Source organism: Camelina sativa, chromosome 19, assembly GCF_030686135.1.
Source record: "Camelina sativa cultivar CO46 ecotype springtype chromosome 19, ASM3068613v1".
Classification (NCBI taxonomy): Eukaryota; Viridiplantae; Streptophyta; class Magnoliopsida; order Brassicales; family Brassicaceae; genus Camelina; species Camelina sativa.
In genome coordinates this window covers 23,094,213-23,119,498 of record NC_141898.1, presented here as the reverse complement: position 1 = coordinate 23,119,498, position 25,286 = coordinate 23,094,213, and the positions used below count along the sequence as shown (strand labels likewise).

At 36.0% G+C, this 25,286-nt stretch overlaps 5 protein-coding genes, 1 long non-coding RNA gene and 2 pseudogenes across 14 annotated transcripts; 5 read left to right on the top strand and 3 right to left on the bottom strand.

Annotated features, from left to right (window-relative positions):
- The first annotated feature begins 487 nt into the window (after window positions 1–487).
- LOC104767026 (putative serine/threonine-protein kinase PIX13) lies at window positions 488–3,024 on the top strand. 2 transcript variants are annotated; one of them, XM_087500474.1, is made up of 7 exons: window positions 488–731; window positions 838–989; window positions 1,271–1,602; window positions 1,716–1,851; window positions 1,953–2,095; window positions 2,192–2,315; window positions 2,399–3,024. In XM_087500474.1, the coding sequence occupies exons 2-7, from the start codon at window positions 911–913 to the stop codon at window positions 2,833–2,835; spliced, it is 1,251 nt and encodes a 416-aa protein (XP_087356600.1). In that variant the 5' UTR covers window positions 488–731; window positions 838–910; the 3' UTR covers window positions 2,836–3,024. The 2 variants fall into 2 exon arrangements, with proteins under 2 accessions (XP_087356600.1, XP_087356599.1); XM_087500473.1 differs by having other exon boundaries at window positions 503–731; window positions 1,268–1,602.
- On the top strand, window positions 3,003–9,075 carry LOC104767023 (ubiquitin domain-containing protein DSK2b-like). 6 transcript variants are annotated; one of them, XM_087500470.1, is made up of 9 exons: window positions 3,003–5,808; window positions 6,152–6,937; window positions 7,230–7,435; window positions 7,513–7,626; window positions 7,768–7,823; window positions 8,218–8,246; window positions 8,421–8,510; window positions 8,600–8,755; window positions 8,867–9,075. In XM_087500470.1, the coding sequence occupies exons 1-8, from the start codon at window positions 5,580–5,582 to the stop codon at window positions 8,746–8,748; spliced, it is 1,659 nt and encodes a 552-aa protein (XP_087356596.1). In that variant the 5' UTR covers window positions 3,003–5,579; the 3' UTR covers window positions 8,749–8,755; window positions 8,867–9,075. The 6 variants fall into 6 exon arrangements, 5 of the variants coding, with proteins under 5 accessions (XP_087356596.1, XP_010489339.1, XP_019096811.1 ...); XM_019241266.2 differs by having other exon boundaries at window positions 3,050–5,808; window positions 8,418–8,510; XR_015590465.1 differs by having other exon boundaries at window positions 3,104–5,808; window positions 6,152–7,090; window positions 8,418–8,510.
- Window positions 3,079–5,301, top strand: LOC104767022 (pentatricopeptide repeat-containing protein At2g17210). Its single transcript, XM_010491034.2, has one exon. The coding sequence runs from the start codon at window positions 3,079–3,081 to the stop codon at window positions 5,299–5,301; it is 2,223 nt and encodes a 740-aa protein (XP_010489336.1).
- A 357-nt stretch (window positions 9,076–9,432) lies between the features above and the next one.
- LOC104767024 (ubiquitin domain-containing protein DSK2a) lies at window positions 9,433–13,201 on the top strand. Of its 2 annotated transcripts, XM_010491039.3 has the most exons (9): window positions 9,435–9,928; window positions 10,387–11,151; window positions 11,428–11,669; window positions 11,749–11,862; window positions 11,991–12,046; window positions 12,372–12,400; window positions 12,560–12,649; window positions 12,731–12,884; window positions 12,983–13,201. In XM_010491039.3, exons 1-8 carry the CDS (start codon window positions 9,700–9,702, stop codon window positions 12,877–12,879), a joined length of 1,674 nt encoding a protein of 557 aa, XP_010489341.1. In that variant the 5' UTR covers window positions 9,435–9,699; the 3' UTR covers window positions 12,880–12,884; window positions 12,983–13,201. The 2 variants fall into 2 exon arrangements, with proteins under 2 accessions (XP_010489340.1, XP_010489341.1); XM_010491038.3 differs by having other exon boundaries at window positions 9,433–9,928; window positions 12,731–13,201.
- Window positions 13,202–13,530: 329 nt separating this feature from the next.
- LOC104767021 (zinc finger protein ZAT2 pseudogene) lies at window positions 13,531–14,606 on the top strand (annotated as a pseudogene).
- A 68-nt stretch (window positions 14,607–14,674) lies between these two features.
- Window positions 14,675–16,433, bottom strand: LOC104768136 (putative inactive receptor-like kinase BSK12). Its single transcript, XM_019240990.2, has 6 exons — window positions 16,243–16,433; window positions 15,790–15,917; window positions 15,623–15,692; window positions 15,439–15,524; window positions 15,169–15,321; window positions 14,675–15,038 (listed from the first exon to the last, which is right to left on the bottom strand). Exons 1-6 carry the CDS (start codon window positions 16,277–16,279, stop codon window positions 14,970–14,972), a joined length of 543 nt encoding a protein of 180 aa, XP_019096535.2. The 5' UTR covers window positions 16,280–16,433; the 3' UTR covers window positions 14,675–14,969.
- A 749-nt stretch (window positions 16,434–17,182) lies between these two features.
- On the bottom strand, window positions 17,183–19,536 carry LOC104768135 (putative inactive receptor-like kinase BSK12; annotated as a pseudogene). Its single transcript, XR_015590443.1, has 8 exons — window positions 19,134–19,536; window positions 18,923–19,058; window positions 18,374–18,501; window positions 18,208–18,277; window positions 18,047–18,131; window positions 17,721–17,909; window positions 17,539–17,625; window positions 17,183–17,456 (listed from the first exon to the last, which is right to left on the bottom strand). The product of XR_015590443.1 is annotated as a putative inactive receptor-like kinase BSK12 (transcript).
- A 4,649-nt stretch (window positions 19,537–24,185) lies between these two features.
- Window positions 24,186–24,719, bottom strand: LOC147920879 (uncharacterized). Its single transcript, XR_015590464.1, has 2 exons — window positions 24,575–24,719; window positions 24,186–24,470 (listed from the first exon to the last, which is right to left on the bottom strand). It is a non-coding gene; the product is annotated as an uncharacterized LOC147920879 (long non-coding RNA).
- Window positions 24,720–25,286: the final 567 nt, after the last annotated feature.

Genomic DNA, 25,286 nt, shown 5'->3' with positions numbered 1-25,286 from the left:
TTGTTTTTTTTTTCTTATCTATCCGTATGCAAACCAACATATTCGGGCTCGGGGTCATGGTCCTATACTTTTAAGGGCCAAAAAGATGCCGTGAAAGAAAAATCTGTAAATAGATTACCAAAGATGAAGAGCTATTCATTCATCTTTTATTGAATTGGAAGCTTTACCATTCATTTTTTTTTATATATCTATATAAAGAAAATAAATGAATGTCATCGACAAATATTGAAAGAGCATACATCATCAAACAATACTATTGTTTTTGACTATAATTTCAAGAAAATGAATATGTTTTTCTACTTTCACGTTTTAATATTAATACTAATATTTATGAAAATCTTGAGTAGGTTAAAAGGTGAAAGCAAAATAAATTTCAAAGAGATAGTGACTTCGTTGAAAAGTAAAAATAAAGTTTCAAAAATGAAGAAAAATACAGAGGATAATCTGTATTTTCTCATTATTTGGTAGTCTCATCATGATCCATTGCACCACCACCATTCTTGTAAAGACTTAGTCTTCTCTCTCATCTCTCTTCAATGCTCTCATGATAACAAAACAAACTCTCTCACCACAATTCATTCTATAACAATAAATAAATTTGTCAGAGAAGAAATTTCGTCGAATTAAAAAAGAAAAGAATAAAAAAGTTATCTTCTTTCTTCTTCTTCTTCTAATCATTCACACCCAATTTAAACGATACCTGTCCGATCTCTATCCATCAATATTTTCTTGTAAAGTACTCTGTTTTAGCTTCACACGCCACTTTTTTTTTTCTTTCTCTTTGACTTCATATTAATAAAATCATGCCTGACAAAGAATTGTATTTAATTGTTTAAGATTTACAGATACTTGTATTTATTTTGAAAGAGGGTAACAAAAACAGTTTGGCTTTAGTTTTTCTTTTGTTGGGATGGGACTTTGCTGGAGCTCTTCATCTGATTCTTCTCCTCCTACAACAACACCTACCTCTACTGGTAACATCAGTTCAGGTTTGTTCTCTCAATCTACTGAATTCCCTATCTGGGTTTGGCTTAAACTTGCGTGATACGTTGTACTTGTTTGTTTGATGCATAAAGGTTACGCTTTTACGTCTCTGTGTGTGGTTTTAGCCTTTGTTAATTGGATTTGAGAGTGTTCTTTTGGTGTTATCTCATATGTGTTCTATGAAAGTTTTGATCTTTTGATTAAAAGACTATGTTTTTATGCTGTTTGTGATTCAGTGTTTTGTGGGCTTGACTTGGTTTTTTCCTATGGTTATTACTGGAAGTAGGAGCTTTAAAGTCATCAAACAACACGACGACTACAGGAACATCAAGGGGAAGTAACATCTCTAGCAATAGCGGGTTCTCTGTGACAAGTGGTGAAGATGTTTATCCCGAAGGACAGATACTTCCCATTCCGAATTTGAGGATATTCAGCTTAGCAGAACTTAGAGCTGCAACTAGGAATTTCAAGTCTGAGAATGTTCTTGGAGAAGGAGGATTTGGGAAAGTCTTTAAAGGCTGGCTTGAAGATAAGACGCCTGGGAAACAAAGCGTTGGAACCGTGATTGCTGTTAAGAAACTAAATGCTGAAAGCTTCCAAGGATTCGAGGAATGGCAAGTGAGTAGAGTCAGCTTACCAAATGAATCATGGGATTGTAGTTTTCTTTGGTATGCAATGTGGAGTTTCTTTTGTTTGTTTACTGTTTGGATTCTTACTTGGTTTTTGTGCAGTGTGAGGTAAATTTTCTTGGGAGGGTCTCTCATCCGAACCTAGTGAAACTATTGGGATACTGCTTGGAAGGTGAAGAGTTGCTTCTTGTGTATGAGTTTATGCAGAAAGGGAGTTTAGAGAATCATCTCTTCCGAAGTAAGAACCTTCTTCTTATACCATACTATACACAACTCATCTCACTCCGATGATTCCTTAATCCGCATGGTTTGAAATTGGAATTGCTATTATTCTTCCAGGGGGTTCTTCCGTGCAGCCGCTCTCATGGGAGATAAGGCTTAAGATCGCAATAGGAGCAGCTAAAGGATTAGCGTTCCTACACGCTTCAGAGAAGCAAGTAATTTATAGAGACTTCAAAGCTTCAAACATCCTACTTGATGGGGTAAGTAAAATACTGATTGCTTATGGATTTGAATGATGTTGTAGCAAATCATCAAGCATGCATGGTATTCATTCAATTGGTTTGTTCTTGATGCAGTCATATAACGCAAAGATATCAGATTTTGGATTGGCGAAATTAGGTCCTTCTGCGAGTCAATCTCACATCACAACACGGGTTATGGGTACACAAGGTTATGCAGCTCCAGAGTATGTTGCTACAGGTACTACATTGTCTTGTCTTCTTGTTTTTTTTGGTTTTTCATTACAAGACAGTTTATGTGAACATATTGGTTGGTTCTAACAGGTCACTTGTATGTAAAGAGCGATGTTTACGGGTTTGGCGTTGTCTTGGCTGAGATCTTAACTAGTTTACATGCACTTGATCCTACTCGTCCTACCGGGCAACACAATCTAACCGAATGGATCAAACCTCATCTATCCGAAAGAAGAAAACTAAGAAGCATAATGGACCCTCGTCTAGAAGGAAGGTACCCTTTCAAATCCGCTTTCCGAGTCGCTCAACTGGCTTTAAAATGCCTTGGACCCGAACCTAAGGACCGCCCGTCCATGAAAGAAGTTGTGGAATCGCTTGAACTCATAGAAGCTGCTAATGAGAAACCGTTGGAGCGAAGGACTACCACTAGAGCTTCTTCCCCATCCGTCCGTCAACAACAAGGCCATTATCGCCCACAACATCTCTCTTCATTTCGTCCTAGGCATACCATGGCTCGAGCTCGCTAGTGTTGTTTTGAAGCCACGAGATTCTTTTTTTCTTTTCTAGTTTTGTATTTGTTAAAAGATCATCAGAACCCAATTCGTATGTATACTACTATATGGAACAACCAAAATAGAGAAAACAAAACATATGTTGTACTTGTACTTGTACCTGTGTGTGTAATATAATAACTGCTTAAAACAGATTATGAAAAACCATTCTTTTCACACAACTCTGCTGTGAAAGCTTGAAACTTTAGGTGTGGTATAATGGGATCACACTTGTGTTCAAAGCTAGAAGCTTTGTCATCAAAGATTAAGCAAGCTTCCGTTAATGGAAGATGGAGGGAAGTGCTCACTGGGTATTCAGAGATACAGAGAGCTGGAATTCAATTTAACGATCCTTTTGTTTTCCCCATCGTTTTCAAAGCTTGTGCTAAGCTCTCATGGTTGTTTCAAGGTAGATGCATCCAAGCGAGTCTGTTGAAGAGAGGGTTTGAGTCTTTCGTTTCTGTTGGGAACTCGATTGCTGATTTCTACATGAAATGTGGAGACTTGAGCTCTGCGATACGAGAGTTTGATTGTATGACTTGGAGAGATTCTGTTTCTTGGAACATAATTGTGTTTGGGCTTCTCGATCATGGTTTTGAGGAAGAAGGGTTATGGTGGTTTTCGAAGTCGAGAGTTTGGGGTTTTGAGCCTAATGTGTCAACATTGGTTCTTGTGATCCGTAGTTTACGATTGGATGGAGAGGAGATTCATGGCTACGTGATCCGTAGTGGGTTTTGTGGGATTTCGTCTGTTCAAAACTCGGTCTTGTGTATGTACTCAGAGTGTGATTCCTCGAGTGCACGTAAACTGTTCGATGAAATGTCTGAAAGAGATGTTATTTCATGGAGTGTGGTGATTCGAAGTTATGTGCAAAGCCAGGAACCTGTTTTGGGATTGAAGTTGTTTAGAGAGATGGTTAATGAGGCGAAAACAGAGCCTGATTGTGTAACTGTGACTAGTGTTCTCAAGGCTTGCGCGGTTTTGGAGGATACTGATGTGGGAAGATCAGTTCATGGATTTTCGATACGGAGAGGTTTTGATTTGGTAGATGTGTTTGTACGCAATTCACTCATTGATATGTATGCCAAAGTATTTGATGTTGATTCAGCATTTAGAGTATTTGATGAGACCACTTGTAGAAACATTGTTTCATGGAATTCGATTTTGGCTGGGTTTGTACATAACCAAAGGTACGATGAGGCTCTTGAGATGTTTCGTTTGATGGGAAAAGAGGCGGTTGAAGTAGATGAAGTTACTCTTGTGACGCTTCTCCAGGTTTGTAAGTTCTTTGAGCAGCCATTGCCCTGCAAGTCAATACATTGCGTGATAATCCGGCATGGATATGAGTCTAACGAAGTGGCTTTGAGTTCTTTGATGGATGCATATACAAGCTGCAGTCTTGTTGATGATGCAAGAACCGTGCTTGATTCGATGAGGTATAAGGATGTGGTGTCATGTAGCATACTGATCTCAGGATTAGCCCGTTCTGGCCGCCCCTATGAAGCAATCTCAATCTTCTGTCAGATGAGAGATTGTAAGTCCAATGCAATCACTGTCATAAATCTTCTTAACGCATGCTCAGTTTCAGCAGACTTGAGAAAATCCAAATGGGGACATGGAATTGCTATCCGGAGAGGGTTAGCCATCAGTGACATCTCAGTTGATACCTCTATTGTTGATGCATATGCAAAATGTGGTGCCATAGAAATGGCGAGAAGGGCATTCGATCAAATCCCTTCAAAAAACGTCGTGTCTTGGACCGTGGTCATATCAGCTTACGCTATTAACGGTTTGCCTGATAAAGCATTAGCTTCGTTCGAGGAAATGAAACAAAAAGGTTACACACCAAACGCTGTGACATATCTGGCAGCGTTATCAGCTTGCAATCATGGAGGATTGGTAGAGAAAGGTCTCATGATCTTCAAATCAATGGTAGAAAAAGATCACAAACCTTCTTTGCAACACTACTCTTGCATTGTGGACATGCTTAGCCGAGCTGGAGAGATTGATACGGCCATGGAATTAATCAAGAACCTTCCAAAAGACGTTAAAGCCGGGGCTAGTTCTTGGGGATCGATTCTAAGCGGTTGCAGAAACCATTTGAAAAATGGGATCATCACCTCAGAGGCAGTAGCTGAGGTTCTTGAACTCGAGCCCTTGTGTTCTTCCGGGTATTTGCTTGCGTCAAGCGTGTTTGCTGCTGAGAAATCATGGGGCGATGTAGCAATCATGAGGAGGTTAGTGAAGGAGAGAAAGGTTCGTGTAGTTGCAGGTTATAGCATGGTTCTTGAAGGAAGCATAGCTAGGAGGTTTTTGGCAGGAGACAAGTTAAGCCAGAGTGATTCTGAGTTAAACGATGTCGTTCATAGTCTTCATAGATGCATGAGGTTAGACGACACAATAGAACAGAGTAACATAGGCCTGTTGGGCCTTTGCGATTGACCCGACCCTTATTTCCTGGCTCTGACTGTCAATCCGACCCGAACCGACCCGACCCCGTTCGGGTCGATTCGTTCTTTCTGAAACAGAAGAAGTCTTTTGTTTCGTTCTCGTCGTATCTGCTGAGTTTATATCCTTCCCCTCAAGAAATCTACCGAACCGACTTAGAGCTTTGTGTCTTCTCAATCTTGGTCCAATTTTTTAAATCTAGGATTAGGGCTCCTGATCGATTTCGCGAGCTCTGCGATTTGTTGAACTAAATTAGGATCCGGAAATTAGAAATGGGTGGAGAGGGAGATTCGAGTCAGCCGCAGACTGGTGAAGGAGAAGCTGTGACTGTGAACATCAGGTGCTCCAACGGCACGAAATTTAATGTGAAGACGAGTCTCGAATCGACGGTGGAGTCTTTCAAAGAGTTGGTGGCTCAGAGCAGCGATGTACCAGCCAATCAGCAGCGCTTGATTTATAAAGGTCGGATCCTCAAGGACGATCAGACTCTCCTCAGCTATGGTAATTTTCTTACTATTCTGTGTTGGGGATTTCTCTACTTCTGTGGATCTAATTGAATTGAAATCTTATAGGGTTGCTTGTTTGGAAAGATAAAAGTTTCTCTTGCCGTATGAATTGTGATAGGGATGGGACGAATATGAAGATGTTGCTAATGGAAGTGTTTAGTGATACAATAAATGATCCATACAATTTAATTTTTGTTTCTGAAGGAAACGTTTACCTGGATAGTATGTCTAGTATATGTTACTGTGATCTCATTTTATTGGATAGTGTTTCCAAGTTTTATTGTTTTGGTCATGAGCCCTTAATGTTTTTATTCTCTGTGGAATATTTTTATACCTAGGTTTGCAGGCTGATCATACTATTCATATGGTTCGAGGCTCTGCACCTTCTTCAGAACCACCTTCTGCCCCTGCAGCAAACGTTGGAAACCAAACTACTGCACCTAGTGTTACTCGAGGGGTTGGTTCAGATAATAGCTCGAATCTAGGAGGAGGAGCGAGTCCTGGCGAATCTTTGTTCCCTGGGCTTGGATTCAATCCTTTGGGTAGTGGAAATGCTATGCCTGGGTTATTTGGAGCTGGTCTTCAGGATTTTGAGCAGGCACAGCAACAACTAGCTCAAAACCCTAACATGGTTAGAGATATGATGAATACACCAGCCATTCAGAATCTAATGAACAACCCGGAGTTTATGAGGAGTATGATTATGAGTAACCCTCAAATGCGTGAGCTTGTAGATCGCAATCCTGAGCTTGGTCATGTGCTCAATGACCCTAGCATCCTTCGCCAAACTTTAGAGGCGGCGAGAAATCCGGAGCTTATGCGTGAGATGATGCGGAATACCGATAGAGCTATGAGTAATATTGAGTCTATGCCTGAGGGGTTTAACATGCTTAGGCGTATGTATGAAAATGTCCAAGAACCATTCTTGAATGCTACTACTATGTCTGAAAATGCTGGAAGCAATACAAGCTCCAATCCATTTGCTGCTCTCCTGGGAAACCAAGGAGGTACTACACAAGGAAGCAATGCTTCTAATAACTCTTCTACACCAAATGCTGAAACGGGGACAGGGAATAGTGTTCCGAATGCAAATCCTCTACCTAATCCTTGGGGTGCTACCGGTGGTAAATAACTGCATTCTCATCTTCGTGATTTCTTGTGGAATTTTACTCGTCTTTTGAAGGATGCAAATTTTTTAATAAAAGTGAGTGGCTTGTTTATAAGAAATTGGAAGTTTACCACACTGGTTCAGGAACAGTTTTGTTTATACTAAATTGGTGAGTTCATGTAGTTCTCACAATTCGTTGTTATCAGTAGTTTGTGTATGGATAAGTTTCTAGGCTGCTCTTTCTAGTTAAACTTTTACTCATAATGCACCAAACATTGTTAAACATATTCGTGGGGGGTACTTAACAGGCCCGACAACTGCCCCTGGAAGGACAAATCCTGGTGGGGATGCGAGAAGCCCTGGACTTGGTGGTCTTGGTGGCCTTGAAATGCTTGGAGCGGATTCCCCGCTTGGTGCCACTCCAGATGCTTCTCAATTGGGCCAGTTATTGCAAAACCCAGCCATGTCGCAGATGATGCAAAGCATGCTATCAAACCCACAATACATGAATCAGGTAACACCCAGAATAATCTGAACTTCAGACATTTTTGCTATTGTGAACATGCCTTTAATGTTTTCCCTTGTTTCCAGCTTATGAATCTCAACCCACAACTCCGAACCATGCTAGATTCGAACCCTCAGTTGAGGGAAATGATGCAGAACCCAGATTTCCTTCGTCAGTTTAGCTCTCCGGAGATGATGCAGGTCAGTTGGTCCTCTATTGTCTGTATGCATATGAATTTTAAATATGTTCTCTCTCCAAAGAAACATTTCTGTATTGTTAAGCTATTTTTCAAGTAACGAAGTTTCTTAAACCTGATGTTTATATTGATTTTCGGTCTTCAGCAAATGATGACTCTACAGCAATCACTTATGTCTCAGAATAGGAACACGACCAGCCAGTAAGTTTTGCTGCCTTCTGTTGTTTTGTTTTGCTTAAACATTGTTGAGGAGTTACATGTCCGTTACATATTTTAAATGTATTTTGGATTGTTTCGTGTTTACACAAATAGTGTAACTAGCTAAACAGACAGTTCTATTGGTGGTGAACGATCTCTATATCAATTAAGAGAAGGATTTAATCATGAGTAACCCAGCAACTCTTGAATGATTTATTGGTCTGATCATTAGTAACCTTTATACTATAAAGCATTTAAATCGTTGGAATAAACTTGATTAGAGCCTTAAACATTTTTGATTTTGCATTTTTAACAAAAGCTGTCAGTGTGTGAATGATCTCTGTATTTTGATTTTGGTTAATCTGTATTCATGTTCTCAAATCTATCTTCTCTGTAGGGATCCGGGGCAAACTGGTGCAGCCACAGGTACTCTTAAAGATTTTTTCTGTATCTGAAGTATAAAGGCGTTATTATCCTGGTCGCTTAGTATAGTAGATACTCTTTTTGGTTCTCCTTGCTTTCATGATTGTTTTACTTTGGCGCATGTATATATCGTTATTGTATATCATCTGTAGCTTACTGAGTAAATTATTTTAGTAGGGACAGGCAACAATGCAGGGTTGGATGCCTTGATGAATATGTTTGGCAGTCTTGGTGCTGGTGGCCTGAGTGGCACAAACCAACCTAATGGTTTGCTTTGCTTAGGACTATACCCGTTTTGTAAAAACCTTATGTATTTGTTAAGATGGTTCGATTGAAACATGTCTATTTGATTCCAGTTCCTCCCGAGGAGCGCTACGCAACTCAGTTGCAACAGTTGCAGGAAATGGGATTCTACGACAGAGCAGAGAACATAAGGGCTTTGCTTGCAACCAATGGTAACGTTAACGCTGCTGTAGAACGACTCTTGGGGAGTATCGGGCAGTAACACACAGGTTCGTGAACTGAGGTCTCTCCATCTGGCTTCTCAGTTATAGAATAAAAAGCTTGAATGTTTCAGTAATGATTATATTTATGGTATTCTAAAATTTTTATATATATGATAGGAATCGTGAACTTGTGGATAGAAAAGCCGGATCAATACGGTATTTGTATTCAGTGGTCATCTTCTTCTTCTTCCTCTTTGGGTCGTTGTTATCTTTCATATTTGATTTGAAGTTGTTACAACATACATCTGTAAGAGTTGGTCTTGGAATGTGAAATGGTTACATATACAATTTTTTTTTCGTTTTCTAATAGAGTACTATAACCTTCAGATTCTTATCGCTAAAGATCCCAAGAAGTTTCGATATTAGGGCAGCAGTCTATAAAAAGTGCGTGGTGTCCACTTGCTGCTCTGATTTTTTTTTTTATTGTGGTGCCATTTTGGTAAGAGAATAGATTATGGAGAGACATCAAAGAGAAACCAAACACAATGAAATGTTTGGTTTCTTCTAGGAAATTAAAAAGTCAAATCCGGTTCAAAGTTTAAACCAAATTGCCCAAAAAGTGATGCTGCATACCCAATTCTAGTTAATTTCAATTTAGCCGATGCAAACCGGCTCGGTTCGACCCAATTATACCCGGTTCGAGTCGATACGTTCTCTCAAGCGCAAGTCTTTTTTTTTACGATTCTCATTTAATTGGCCAACAAAATAAGTGCTTGTCTTCTCTCTTTAATTCTCTGCTGCAGGCAGTCTCATTTTGTTATTCGACCAAAAGTTTTTTTATATATCCCTTTCCTCAAGAAACCTACAAAAAAAACCGACTTAAGAGCTTCTTCGAGTCTCCTTCGTCTTCATTGAATTTTTTTTTTCAGGGTTATATAGAGATATTGAGTCTCTCGATCGATTTCGCGAACTCTGCGATTTGTTTGGTTGAACTAGGATCTGAAATTAGAATGGGTGGAGACGCAGATTCGAGTCAGCCGCTGACTGCTGAAGGAGGAGCTGTTGCCGTCAACGTCAGGTGCTCGAACGGCACGAAATTTAGTGTTACGACGAGCCTCGATTCCACGGTGGAGTCTTTCAAAGAGTTGATTGCGCAGAACAGCGATGTGCCAGCTAATCAGCAGCGATTGATTTATAAAGGTCGCATCCTCAAGGACGATCAGACGCTCCTCAGCTATGGTAACAACTCATCATCTTCTTCTCTGATTGCTATCGTTTTGGGATTTTTCTATTGTTCTGTGGATTTAATTGCTAGAAATCTCATAGGGTTGCTTGGTTGGAAAGATTAAAATTGGATTTATACTAGGTTTTTTTTTTTTGTGTGTGGGGTGGGGGGGGGGGGGGGGGGGGGGTGATACTCATTGCTGAAGCATGGATTGTTTTATGTTTCTCTTTCCGTATGAATTGTGATATGGGAAGGATACAGAGATGTAGTCAATGGTGAAAGTTTTTATGATCCATACAATTTTGAAGGGTTTCTAATGTGAATTGTGTTTATTTATCCTCTTGGCATGTCTATTTAATGGCTGTTATATATTACATTGGTGGTCATAAACTTTGATGTGATTGTGTTGGATAGTTTCCAGGTTTTAATGTTTTGCATCATGAGCCTTAATATTTCCGTACTCTGTATATAGGTTTGCAGGCTGATCACACTGTTCATATGGTTCGAGGCTTTGTGCCTTCTTCACCAACTCCTGCTGCTCCAGCTGCAAACCAAACCACTGCTCCTCAAGCGGTTGGTTCAAATGATAGCTCAAATCTAGGAGGAACGAATCTAGGAGAATCTTTGTTCCCTGGGCTTGGATTTAATCCTTTGGGTGGTGGAAATGCTATGGCTGGATTATTTGGATCTGGTCTTCCGGATCTTGAGCAGGCACAGCAACAACTAGCTCAAAACCCTAACATGGTTAGAGATATGATGAATACACCAGCCATGCAGAATATAATGAATAATCCGGAATTTATGAGGAGTATGATTATGAATAATCCTCAAATGCGTGAGCTTGTAGATCGCAATCCTGAGCTTGGTCATGTGCTCAATGACCCAAGCATCCTTCGCCAAACTTTAGAGGCTGCGAGAAACCCTGAGCTTATGCGTGAAATGATGCGGAATACCGATAGGGCGATGAGTAATATCGAGTCTATGCCTGAGGGGTTTAATATGCTTAGGCGTATGTATGAAAACGTCCAGGAACCGTTAATGAATGCTACTGCTATGTCGGGTAATGCTGGTAGCAATACGGGCTCTAATCCATTTGCTGCTCTTCTTGGAAACCAGGGGGCCACTACGCAAGGAACTGATGCTACTAATAATTCTTCAACACCGAATGCTGAAACCGGTACAGGAAATAGTATTCCAAATGCCAATCCACTTCCTAATCCTTGGGGTGCTGCGGCTGGTATGAAACTGCATTCTCATCCTCTTAATTTTATATGGTATATAGACGTTCAAGGATGCTATATTGTTTTATAACAGCCAATAGTGGCTTCTTCATAAGAAATAGTAGTTTACTAGCTTATGTTTACTACACTGGCTCAGGAATAATATTGTTTATGATGATAAAAATTGGTGATTTCATGTAGTGTTCTCACAGTTTGTTGTTAAGAGTAGTTTGTTGAAGTTTTACTCGTAATGCACTAAACATTTAAGAACATATTGTGGGGCTACTTGACAGGCCAGACAACCGCCACTGGAAGGACAATTTCTGGTGGGGACACGAGAAGCCCTGGACTTGGTGGCCTTGGTGGTCTTGGTGGCCTTGGTGGACTTGGTGGCCTCGGCGGACTCGGTATGCTTGGAGCAGATTCACCTCTTGGTGCGACTCCAGATGCTTCTCAATTGAACCAAATACTGCAAAACCCAGCTATGTCGCAGATGATGCAAAGCCTACTTTCCAATCCACAATACATGAATCAGGTAGCGCCTAAAATAATCTGAATTTAAGACACTTTTGGTATTGAGTGAATGTATTGTTAATGTATTCCGTTGATTCCAGCTTATGAGTCTCAACCCCCAACTCCGAAGCATGCTAGATATGAATCCTCAGTTGAGGGAAATGATGCAGAACCCTGAATTCCTTCGCCAGTTTAGCTCTCCTGAGATGATGCAGGTCAGTTGGCCCATGTTGTCTTCATGCATGTGAATTTTGAGCATGTGGTCTCTCCAAAGAAATAATTTTGTATCTCTTAAGTAATAATACTAACCTAATGTTTTGGATTGTTTTTTGGTCTTCTTTAGCAAATGATGACTCTACAGCAATCACTTTTCTCCCAGAATAGGACTACGGCTGGCCAGTAAGTGTGGATACCCCTTTCTGTATTCTTTACTTGAAACATAGTCGAGTACTTAATGTCCTTTCTATATCATAATTAGATTTTGGGTTGATCTGTGTTTAGAAAATAGTGTGACTAGCTAAACAGATAATATTGTAGCGGTGGTGAACTATCTTAAAGTAATCAATGGATTGAATCATTAGTAACGCAACTCTTGTGTATTTTACTGGGTGGATCATTAGTAAACTCTATCAAGGACTGTCTTATAACATGAAATCAGTGTGTTGAACTTTCTATCTTGATTTCCATCAACCTCTATTCATGTTTCCAATCGTCTTCTTTGTAGGGATCCGGGGCAAACTGGTGCTGCGACAGGTACTCTTTGAGATATTATCTGCACCAAGGCTTTAGTTATTTCACTTAGTATATTAGTGCAGTTGATTGTTGTTCTATTTATCATACTGTTATCCTATATTCATACATCTCGTATTGAGTAAATCACTAATTCACATTCACTACTATGGAATATTATAGGGACGGCCAATAATGGGGGGATGGATTTTTTGATGAATATGTTTGGCAGTCTTGGTGCTGGCGGCCTGAGTGGCACGAACCAACCCAACGGTTAGATTCGCTGGGACTGTACTTTGATTTCTTATGTATTTATTGAGATGGTTCCACTGATACATGTCTGTTTGATTCCAGTGCCTCCTGAGGAGCGTTTTGCCACTCAGTTGCAACAGCTGCAGGAAATGGGATTCTACGACAGAGCAGAGAACATAAGGGCTTTGCTAGCAACCAATGGTAACGTTAATGCTGCTGTAGAACGACTCTTGGGAGGTATTGGCCAGTAGCACAGGTTTGTGAACAGAGGTCTCTCGGTTATAGGATAAACAACTTGAGTGCGTTTCAGAAATGAGATCTATGTGGGAATTCTTATAATTACATTTATGATAGGAGCGTGAACTTGTGGATAGAAAAGCCGCGCATCGAAGATATGGTATTTGTTTTCAGTGGTTATCATCTTCCTGCCTCCTTTACCCATTGCAAAAAACCTTTTTTTTTTTTACATACTTTGGATCAGTCTGTTTATCTTTCAGATTCTATTTGAAGTTGTTACAACGTACATCTGTAGAAGTTGGTTTCGGAATATGGAATGGGTACATTTTACATTAACGTATCTCCATTTCATCTTATAAATGTAGTAGTGGTAACGTTGATGATTTTGTGATAGAGCGATATATCGATATCCTGAAATGAAACCAAGTTGGATCCGGTTCAAAGTTGAAAACCTAGTTTACCCTGATTCCCAAGTTCGTATGATTGTTTCGGCAAATTCAGAGAAAAATATTGTTGATTCGAATAACATAAAGAAAATGTAATTCCGGAAAAATAGGGACATGTCAACAAAAGAAAACAATTCGAGAAGTAACTGCTAGAAAAAAACCGTAAAGCGACTCTTCCACAAATGAAAACTAACCTCGTCCTCTCCTCTACTATAAACCAATCATAACTCCCACTCTTCCACTTTTTTTCTTCTTTTTTCCTCTGTTTTGTTTTTAGATGTTCTCTCTAAAGCCATAAGAATGTCGAACTCTTCAAACTCCGATCCCAATTTCGACATCCCATTTGCTTCCTCCGATGTACCTCTTCCGAGTTACAATCAAAAACCAAGAAGAAAACGTACTAAACTCACCAACAACGAACCCGGTTCTTCTTCTTCTCCTTCTTCAAGGCCTAATCCGGTCAAGAAACCGCTGGACTCTGACGCTCCTCCACAAATCGCACGGCCATGCACTGAATGTGGTAAACAATTCGGGTCATTGAAGGCACTCTTTGGACACATGAGATGTCACCCTGAACGTCAGTGGCGTGGCATCATCCCTCCTCCGGACCACAAACGTGGGACTAACGCAACCGCCGCGTCATCATCCTCCAATTTGAATTTTGTTTTAAATAAATCCGAGGAGGAAGATCATAACATAGCCTCTTGCTTACTATTGTTGGCTAAACGTCCTGTTGTCTTGAGCAGTTCAAGTGGAGTTGAGGGACGGTTCGAGTGCGGAGGTTGTAAGAAAGTGTTTGGGTCACATCAAGCGTTGGGCGGACATAGAGCAACGCATAAAGATGTGAAAGGATGTTTCGCCGCTTCAAACTCAACCGAAGATCCTTCTCCTCCTCAGGATATCGTTGGTCAAGACAAAGGCAAGAGTGTTAAGTTGGTCTCTGGAATGAACCATCGATGTCACATCTGTTTAAGAGTGTTCTCGAGTGGTCAAGCGTTAGGTGGCCACATGAGATGTCATTGGGAGAAGGATCAGGAAGAGCACCAAGTCAGGGCAATCGATCTTAATGTTCCTGCGGCGACATCTCCTCCTGACACATTCTTTAGATCTTAGGTTAGGACTTTGATATATAATAACATAACTTATATATTTGGTTTTGGTTTCTTCTCTTATAATAACTCTCTCCCTCTCTCTCTATATGTGTGATGAATTGTATGATGAACTTATAGGATTGGGTATTGTATTCTGTATAAATTAATTCCTTTGTGAAATGCAAAAAAGCTTTATTTAGTAAATGTAAATATATTTCAAGAATTTAGCTACCCATATTTTTCATCATATTTGTTGAATCTCTATTTCTCTATGTAAAAATTGAATATTGTTATATATGAATAATAATGGATGGTTCATGGTTGTGGTGTTCCTTAACAAATGCCATCACACTGAGATGAAATCAGCAAATAAAAAAAAGGTTCAACATCGTTTTTGAATCTTAGCTCAGAAGATAATACACAAGACGCCTCAATCTAAAACCAAACAACAAAGTATTTCAAAGAACACAGTTCACTTATTATCCTAGAAAAGTTCTGAAAATCTAGATTCTTCTTCCCTAACATGTTGCTTCGAGAAGAGTTGCTTTGTTGAAGCTATCAGCAGACTCAGGGAGCAAGTTGTTGCTGTTGACTCGAAGATGAAGCTTCGTCCTGCTGCATTTCAGAGGGTGGAACCTGTAATCAAAAAAATCAGCTTTATATATAACATGAATGCGAAAAATCACGAAGGAATACAATTAATAGTTACAGTAAGCATCATCCTTATTTATTTCTTAGCGTGTAAGGCTTCAAGTGTTGGAGCAACCTCTTTTGTGACGAACCTCTCCTTATAATCATTGCATTGCAAACATTCAGAGGCGAGTTTTAAGACTACGGTAGCTTCTTCTTTAGAATACTTTCCCTTCAGATTTGGATCAATCAGCTCAGTAACATCCTTTCCATTGATCATCTCAGGAGCCTATAACACATGAGAATAGTACTAACTCAGTAATAAGTGGCTTGCTTTGCAAGAAATTAACAATGACAGAGAATCTAATGATTAGAATCACAAAGTCAAGTGAACAGAATCACTTACATGGCTTGGAGCAATTTGCATTCCAGTAAGCAGATTCACAAGGATAGTACCAAATCTGTATGTCACATTCCCAGTGTTGACATCTCCTACAATGAGAATATATAAACATCACATTCTGATGATATATATATATATATATATATATATATGCATAGTCCGAAGATACAAGGCGCGAAAAGATTACCTCCTTCTCTTCGATTATAACGGATGATCGCCGTAACTAAACCGAAACTGGAGAGACAGGCCTCACCATCCTTCAACACATCCATTTAAGCAACAAGAAACAGTTTAGCATCGGTTATGGATCACACGAGAGAAGGCATGGAGATGTTAAAATGTTGTTTTACATACCTTATCAAACAGAACTGAGTTAGCACTCAGATTATCGTACGAGAAAGCACGTGCAATTCTGCAGTAATCCAATGCTTCAGCTATATTGTACGCCACTCGCATTCTCATTGACCAATCCATGTTTTTCTCTGTCAATCACACAACCGATACAAACTTCAGAAACAGAGAATACTAACAAGTTGTGTAAAACCGTTCCCTACAAGTACATGATCTATTCACTATTCTAGTCCTGATAAAAAGTTTCCATCTTTAAGAATCTAAAGCACAATCTAAGTCAACAATACAGCCTCTCTATGTCTTCAGACTCAAAACAGAGAATGCTAATAAGCTCTGTTTCAATCGATTCTACATGCACAACCATGTCAACAAGGCAGTTTCTTTAACCTCAGATTGACCAATGTTTAATGTGAATGACACAAAAGAAGAAGATGAAGAAGAGAGAAGGAATCATACGATGGAACAAACGGTTAGCCAGCGTATCATTAGGCATGAACTCCGAAACAAGAAACCCTACTCCTACATCTTCATCGTAGCAATATCCCAACAACTTGACGAGTCTCTTGTGCTTTCGCTCCGCAGCTGTTTCTGTGTCTACCTGAAGGAGATCAAAGAAACAGAATCGAACCCATCAAAAGAGATCCAACGAACGTCACAAAAGTGAGATAAAGCTTTAAAGGCATATTAATTGTAATTAATTCTGTCATATGCATTATTGCAACATGAACAATTTGAACAAAAGAAAACGTCCACCTATAATGTCTTAAAGGTAATTGATTGAGCAAAGTAAATATAACCTAAAGAAACTGAACAAATAAAATGTCTCAAATTAAAAAAATGTGTGTAAACAATTTAGTTTTAGATTAGAAATAATGTGCTTTTTATTTCATTAAAATTGCAAAAAAATGACACATGTTAAAAAAATAGAATGATAACAAATTCAGAAATCTACTTTATTATAGTTATATATATATATATATACATATTGACATGTGAAATCGATAAAAATAGTTAATATATCTAGTTACGTTTGTGATAAAAAAATTAGTGAAAACAAAACAGAATAAATATATTCTTGTAAAATAGATTATTTTTTCTTTAACAAAAGTAAACTATATAGAGTATTGCTATGATATAATACTAAATAATACAAACCCAAAATAATTAAAGATTTGGTAGAGGAAGATAAAAAAAATGAACACTTTTCTATAAATTAATTTAAATTTAAAGAATCAAACTTCAATTTAATGTAAAGTACACGTGTCGCAAAAATAGAACGCCAAATGTCGCATCTATATGCAAAGTTAGAAAAAACCTTGTCTTATTATATAAGATTTATTATAAATTCATGTTTTTTTCAATTGAAATTCTTGTTTTCGGAATTTTATATTTTGACTTTTTGTATACAAAATGTTCATCATGTTGTATTTTGTCCATCGTGTGACAAAAAAAATGTCGATGCATGATTTAGTGCATGCAAAACAAAATAAATATGTTTGAAGTTGTTAGAAAATACACAAAACACCATCAATCTAAAAACCATCAAAGCTGCAAATTCGAGAAGAGTTCCAAAGTTTTTATGATATCAGAAGATTCAGTGTTCAAGTTTGTTGCTGTTGACTCGAAGATGATGCTTCCTCCTGCTGCTTTATTGTCTCAGAAGATGGAACCTGCAAGCAAAATGATCAGTTTTTTATAACATGATGAATAAGGAAAATTAAGAATTCAACAATAATAAGTTTTCCTTCTTACTTCTTGCAAAGGTTCAGCTTCTTGTTGTTGACTGGATGATGCTACATCTTGCTGCTTTGCCAGTTCAACCATTCCAGCAGATGGAACCTGCAAGCAAAATGATCAGCTTTTATATAACATGAATACAAAAAACCAATCATGAAGAATACAATTACTGTCATAGAGCTAGTAAGCATCCTTACTTCATTTTTAGCTTGCAAGGCTTCAAGTGTTGCAACAACCTCTTTAGTGATGAGACTCTTTCTATTCTTCCACTGCAAACATTCAGAGGCGAGATTTAAGATTTCCGTAGCTTCTTCTTTAGAGAAATCTCCCTTCAGATTTGGATCCATCAAGTCCGTAATATCTTTTCCAGTTATCATCTCAGGAACCTAGAAACAGGAGAGAAACAACAACTCAGAACAATTGTGACTTGTGTTGCAAGAAATTGGCAATGGCAGAGAATCTAATGATTACAATCACAAAGTCAAGTGAGAAAGCAAGACAGGACTTGAACAGAATCACTTACATGTCTTGGAGAAGTTTGCATTCCGGTTAGCAGATTCACAAGGATGGTACCAATCTGTATGTCACACTCTCAGTGTTCACACTTCCTACAATAAGAATATAACATCACACTCTGATTATATATATGAATAATCTAAAGAGAGAAGTTCAGATTTGAATTACCTGTTGGTCTTGGATCATAATCAGTGACCTCCCTCACTAAACCGAAACAGGAAAGACATGCATCATCATCCTTTAACACATCCATCAAGCAAGAAAAACAGTTTAGTATCCTTACATCACATAGAAGAAGGCATAGGCATGAAAAAGTTGATTCTTTTTATTATACCTTATCAAACAGAACCGAGTAAGCAGTTAGGTTATCATACATTGCGAAACCTGAAGTGATACAGTAATCTAATGCTTCAGCTATATGATATGCCACTCGCAACCTCATTGACCATTCCATGTTTTTCTCTGTGAATCACAACCAATAAAAACTTCAAAAACAGAGAATAGTAACAAGTTCTGTTGTAAAACATTCCACAAAAGCAGATACATTTATACATGCTAGTCATATAAAAGTTTCTTTCGTTAAGAATCTAAAGCACAACCATGCTACTTAAACCACCAATGCGGCCTCTCTATGACTTCAGAATTAAAACCGAGAATGCTAATAAGTTCTGTTTCAATCAATTCTACATGCAAAATCATGAGTTCTTGACACACAAACCTCAGATTCACCAATGTTTAATGTGACACAGATTCAAAACAGAGAAGATGCTAGCTAGTTCTGTTTCAATCGATTCTATAACAAATCATGTCACATAAACCAACAATGCATTGTCTTTAACCTCAGATTCACAAAAGAAGAAGATGAAGAGAGAAGGAATCATACGATGGAACAAACGCTTAGCAAGAGTATCATTAGGCATGAACTCTGAAACAAGAAGCCTTTCATCTTCATCGAAACAATATCCCAACAACTTGACGAGTCTCTTGTGCTTTAGCTCCCCAGCTTCTTGTGCCTCTACCTGAAACAGAATCAAACCCATCAAAAGAGATCAATGGTGAGAATCGTTAAACGTTTTTGATGTGTACTAACTTACCTCAAGGTCCTCGTGATCAGGCCAAGGCGTATTCTTGAATCTCTTGATAGCGACGAAGCCAAGATTCTCTGATAAGTGACCCCTGTAGACGACATTAGGAGATTCTTCAGCGTTCTCTGATATGATCTCGTCGGAACTGAAGTTCTTGGTCGCCGTCGTGAGATCGGAGAGGAAGAACTCTGTGAATGGCCAGTTGACGAATCCTTCGTCGTTCTTTACTTCGTCGTTCTTGCGTTCGACGTGCTGAGTTTGCGGCTGCTGCTGCTGCGGAGGTTGATCGTTCTCGAGAGGCGTTGAGACGCAACAACCACCCATGGTTTCGTTTTCGCCGGCAAAAGCAGAGTATCCAAAGCGTTCTTTGCGAAAGAGAAAGAGAGAGATGAAGAGAGATGAAGAGAGATGAAGAGAGACCGTTGGGTTTATGATTATGATGAAACTTTTACAAATAAATGTTAAATATTAAGCTCAAGGTTACGCATCTTTCTTTGTTTCACTGATGGGTCACATTATTTTCCCATTTGAGGACTTTGCATAATTGCATTGCATGGTGTATGAAATTAGTGTTTGGTATTGTTGTTAATGTGAGGAACTTTATCTACATTACATAATATATTAAAAGGTTACCACACGATATGTGTGTTATTACTTTAGTTTTCTTTTTGTAATTATTTAATGATTTATAGTTTTGTATAATTTAGTTGGTTTGGTGTATATAATAAAATTTAGATTATGTATTATATACAAATTTTATATAACCATTGTTAATCATAAGCACAATAGTAAAGTGTTGATGCTATTTTTGGAGAAATTTGAATGCTTATTTGGATTTTTAACTATTAAATTATCTCGATACAATAAAAATTGTATTATAGTTTATAGTATTTTCTAGTCTATGCACAAAACAAGTTTTTATATCTTATGAGGAATATCAGTTGACAAAAAAAAAGAAAGGACATTTTTTTTAATTTTTTGTTCAAGTTTTAAACTTGGAAAAACATGCATGTTTTTTTTGAAAAGATCAGTAAAAAGTCAAAAATTCTTTCAATCTTTTTGTGGTTTAAGCATCCCACCAATTATACGCACTCAAAAAGATCTGCAATTTTGTAATTTTTTGAGGAGATCTTAGCCACTTCATATAGTTTTTACATCTAAAAATGAATATAATCAAGAATCATATCAAACTCTTTGTAAGCTTATACAATTTCTGGCCGTCACTTTAAACCAAATACGATAGTGTAAAGAGAATGATTTGTTTTTTTTTTTTTTTTTTTGTCAGCAAAATACAAGATCAGCTCAAACACCCAATTAGAGGGAAAATTGTTTACAAGAGAATGATTTGTTATGGTTGATACATTTAGGTACATTTATCTTTTATTTTTTATAATTGTAGTGCTAGAGAACAATGACTCGATATATGACCAAAATAAGATAGCTTGATTGTAACATTCTTATATTATATAAGATTGACTCCAATGTTCAACATTTTTTTCAACTATTTAAAAGTTTAAATTGATGGTCATTTCCGAAACTAACAATCAAGTATTGCTAAATAGGAAAAAGAAATTTCATCATGGGTGATATACTTAAGACAAAAAGAAACTACATAAAATCATGAAAATATCAATGTCAATTTTGATATCATAATATTTAAAAAGACAAAAAAAAAGTGTGATTATGTTATTTGATACTCAAATGAATGTACATCTTAGTTTAATATATACAAGAACCAAAGATTTGAATGAACATTAATCGAACATTAATGTTCATGTTGTATTGTTCATCCCGTGACAATATGATTCTTGCAATTATGAGTAAAATGTGAGTATATTTTTTTTTTATAAGAAACATGATTGTATAATTTTTACTCTAAAACAATTTTTTTTTGTAATTTTCATTGAAAAATGTATATTTACATTTTTTTTTGATAAACAGATAAGACGTCTAAATGAAATTATACTAGGTTTGTTGTCCTATACAACAAATATTTTTTTATATAGAAATAGTCGGAAACATTAAGATCGATTGTCATATTTTCATTATCAAATCGGAATTAAGTTTCTCTCTATAATTTTTTTCTTGATTCAAAAACAGTTTGTCTATGTTTTAGTTTTTTTTAAAAAGGTACCATTATAGGTGGGTGGCATGGAAATCAACCATTTTAGACATAATTTTCAAATGTACAAAAATGTACAGTATTTATACTCCACCACTGAGATTGTGGAAATCAACACTAAAGAGTGTGAATAAGTTTTGGTTTATGTAGAAAATTAGTAATTTTTTGTGTCAATAAAAGTCAAGCATGCTTTGAATTGTCAATAAGTCCAATTAACTCACAAACATGTATAGATTTAAATTAGTATTTTTTTTTTTTGATATTTGATTTATTAGTTTTTAAATCTGTAGGCAAAAAAAAAAAAAAATCTAAAAACCAAAAACAAAGATCCAGAAAAACAATTTAAAAACTACATGGACTTAATAAAAACAAGAAATCCACAAGATTTTGATCTTAGATTTCTTTTTTTTTTTTCGTTAAGGGAAATCAGATTTATGCATCTGCTTGGGAGCTATAATTAGATTTATGTAGAGGACAAGATTTTTCTGTTTTGCTTTAGTCATCATATAACTTCGGACGGGCCCTGACCATCATCATTTCTTTACTTATCTTTTGTACCATGGCCAGATTTCTCCATATTAGATAACAATGTGATTTTTGCAGTGTCTCTACTCCTCAACAATAAGAATAGGTTCGACATTGCTATGATACAAGCTAATAATTCAAATGGTGATAGGATTCGGTATATCTCGGAAATCTAAATTTTTTGGAGTTGATAAGTTAAGTTTTATTTGCTCACAATTAAAATAATATAATTACTGCTTTACAATAATTACAAAATATTTCTTATAAGAAAAAAAAATGATGCGAATATGACAGACAAACATCCTACTATATTAATTGAGAAGTACAAATATGTAACTAACCTTAAATGTGTAAACAATTACATTCAATTGCCATTAGAAAAACATAATTATGATTAATTAATTAAATATAATTAATTATATACGAAAATCAGGGACACATCAAATAAAATAAATTTTGTAGAAAAGTAAAACAAATCTATTAGAATCAAAATTAATTTGTACTTAAGAAAAATATTAACAACTAAGATTTTAAAAATTTTATTCAATAAAATCTACAACTACAAATTTTATTTAATCAATAATAGGGAAAAAAGTAATTTAAAAGATATTTTTTAATTATTGTTCTACGGTTCCATGACCCCATCTGATCTTGTGTCTAATGATCTATATATAAGATTTCAAAATTCGATGCAATTCTGGCTGGAACTCTTAACACAAATGTCTTAGTTGGTGAGTATAACCTTCAAATATACTTTTGTTATAATTCAGTCATTTTTTGTTTTGTTATTCACTTCATTTATGTATATACTGCCAATATTCCTTAGATGTCGTGGGTCAAGTAGTTCATTGTGGAGAACTGCAAGTCGTTAATGCTGGAAACACGATAAAAAATAAGATTGAGTTCCAATCGAGGGACGACAAATGATGATGTGAATTCAATCAACGAGCACATGCTTGCAACACTAAAAGGTAACTATCAAGACCTATATGTTACATGTCATGATTTTACTACAATTAATTTATTCTATTTTCTATTTTTTTTGTTTCGTTTTGTTTGCTAGTTTGTTTATAGGTGAGGAGAGAGTTTACCTAAGTTCTGATTCAATTGACCTTTCCGACAAAAGAGCTAAAAAAAATCCATTGTATAGTCCAGATTTCTTGAATACTATCAAGGTATCAGGATTATCAAACTATAGTCTTAGACTTAAGATAGGTTGTCCGGTAATGTTGTTGAAAAATATAGATCCAAATGGAAGGTTGATGAATGGAACTAGGTTACAAATAATTCAGATGACTGATCATGTTTTAAGGTGAAATCAAAAACAGGTTTGAAGGTGCTTATTACTACTGACAAGAAAGAGTCACAGAAAAAAATAATGAATGTTGTTTTAAAAAGGTTTTTCAGAACCTTCACTAGCTATATTTAGTTGATCTTTTTACATGTTAGTTATATTTTTTTACTTACTTCACATCTATACCAAGGATTACTTTTTTTTTTTTTTTTTAGGCCACAACTGGCCGGTCCATTAACCAAATTCCTACGAAGCGGAACTCGATCTCTGGTGTGATGGTGCCTTCTACAAATGGACTTACCTCCTGCCACTGCCACTTCACAAGATTGATTTTAATTGACAAAGGTTTAAACAATTTTATTCATTACATGCAAATGTTTTATTGACAGGTTTTCGATAAACATTTTTAAAATACAAAATTATAATATAAGCAAACCGAATTTTTAATCGTAAACTATTATAAATAACATAATAACAAAATAAATTATTACAAAATTTTCATCAAAAAAAAGTTCAACCGCGGGTTAGTACCTAGTTATAGGACTAAAGCACACATCAAATAAATTAAAATACTATGATCTTTTAAAATAAATGGTATAGTGGGGTCATTACTTGATTTCTTAGGTATAATATAACAAGAATATGAACTAATGGGTGCTTAAACCTATAGAAATACAATAATTCAGCAATATCCAAAATCAAACTCTAATAATATATGGACTAAATCAAATTTACACTAAAACTATTGTAAAACAGATGTGTGACTACATGTTTCATTATAATTTCAAACAGTATATAATATTTATATAAAAAAAATAAAAATTCAGTAACACATGCATGTATACTCTTCATATGATTTGTGTATTTCCATTATCACTCGCTTTGTTTATTTGATAATATGCATGCAAAATATACATGTCAAATTAACTATCAGCTTGGGGTTGATTTTACAGCTTCAAAATTAAAAATATATATTTAGAGAGGTTAAATAGAAGGTAGTGCAACATTTGAGTAATTCTTGATGCTCCTTCTAGAGCTTAATACTTCTACAAACTTAACTAACTGGTTGCAAACATTCACAGATTAAATTAAGCTATTATTTGCATCAAATAAAATAAACTTACTCCAAAATCATATATTATTATTATTATTATTATCATTATTATTATTATTATTATTATTATTATATCCTCAAAGACAACATGTCCACAATTCAATATCTTAATAACATTATTATTTAAGACTTAAGAGCAAGCGCATGTTTTTTCAGGGGAATCGGGTGACACTTGATAACATCTTCCGTGATGCAAGTTTACCTTAATGCATTTTTTGATGCACTCTTGAGTTGTCTTGCAAGAACCTATCCAATAATCGATATTCGGTGTAACATCAGCATCCGCAACTTCTGTAATATTTAATAAAACAAATTAAAAACATAGTATATATCATATATAAATAAGCATATCATATAAGTTTAAATTAAAAATGTAGATTTCTTTTGTTGCATACTTGGGATCGAGAGAACAACCAAACACAAGAATATAAAACATATAGATTTGTATGAGAAAGCCATTTTTTTTTATAATTATTTGTTTTGTGAATGAAATAAATCGAAACACTTACAAGTTATATATATAGAGATATTATCCCTTCATAAAATACATTTCCTAGTATCTTTTTTAAAATAATTAAATTGAAAAATTTGTCAACTTTTGATTTCTAGATATTGTGGGATATTGTGGTTGACTAAATAATTTTTAACATATTTGGATATGTATTCACAGCATAAGATATTATCATTTATATAATAATAAATTCATCTATATTGAATAACTGGTCAACCTTTTATTTATGTTATGGATCTATCTATACTATTAAAGAGGACTATATATTAATAGGTTTTTACACTTTTTGTAAGTATTTATATCAAATTTCATTGGTCATAAGACTATTTTAAAATTTCTTGTTAAGGGTAAATATATATATATATATATTAAATTTATTAAAACTTTAAAATATATATTAATTTCCAAAAAATAATAATTCACTTTCTCCTTTACATTAAATATGGAAAAATATACTAATTAATTTTGAAAAATATGAACTAATGAAACTCAAAAAACAAAGATTTAATACTATACTATATTGTTTTTTTTAGTTACTATACTGGGGAAGATTTTGATTAAGAATTATGACTCTCCTATCATATTTCTTTGATTTT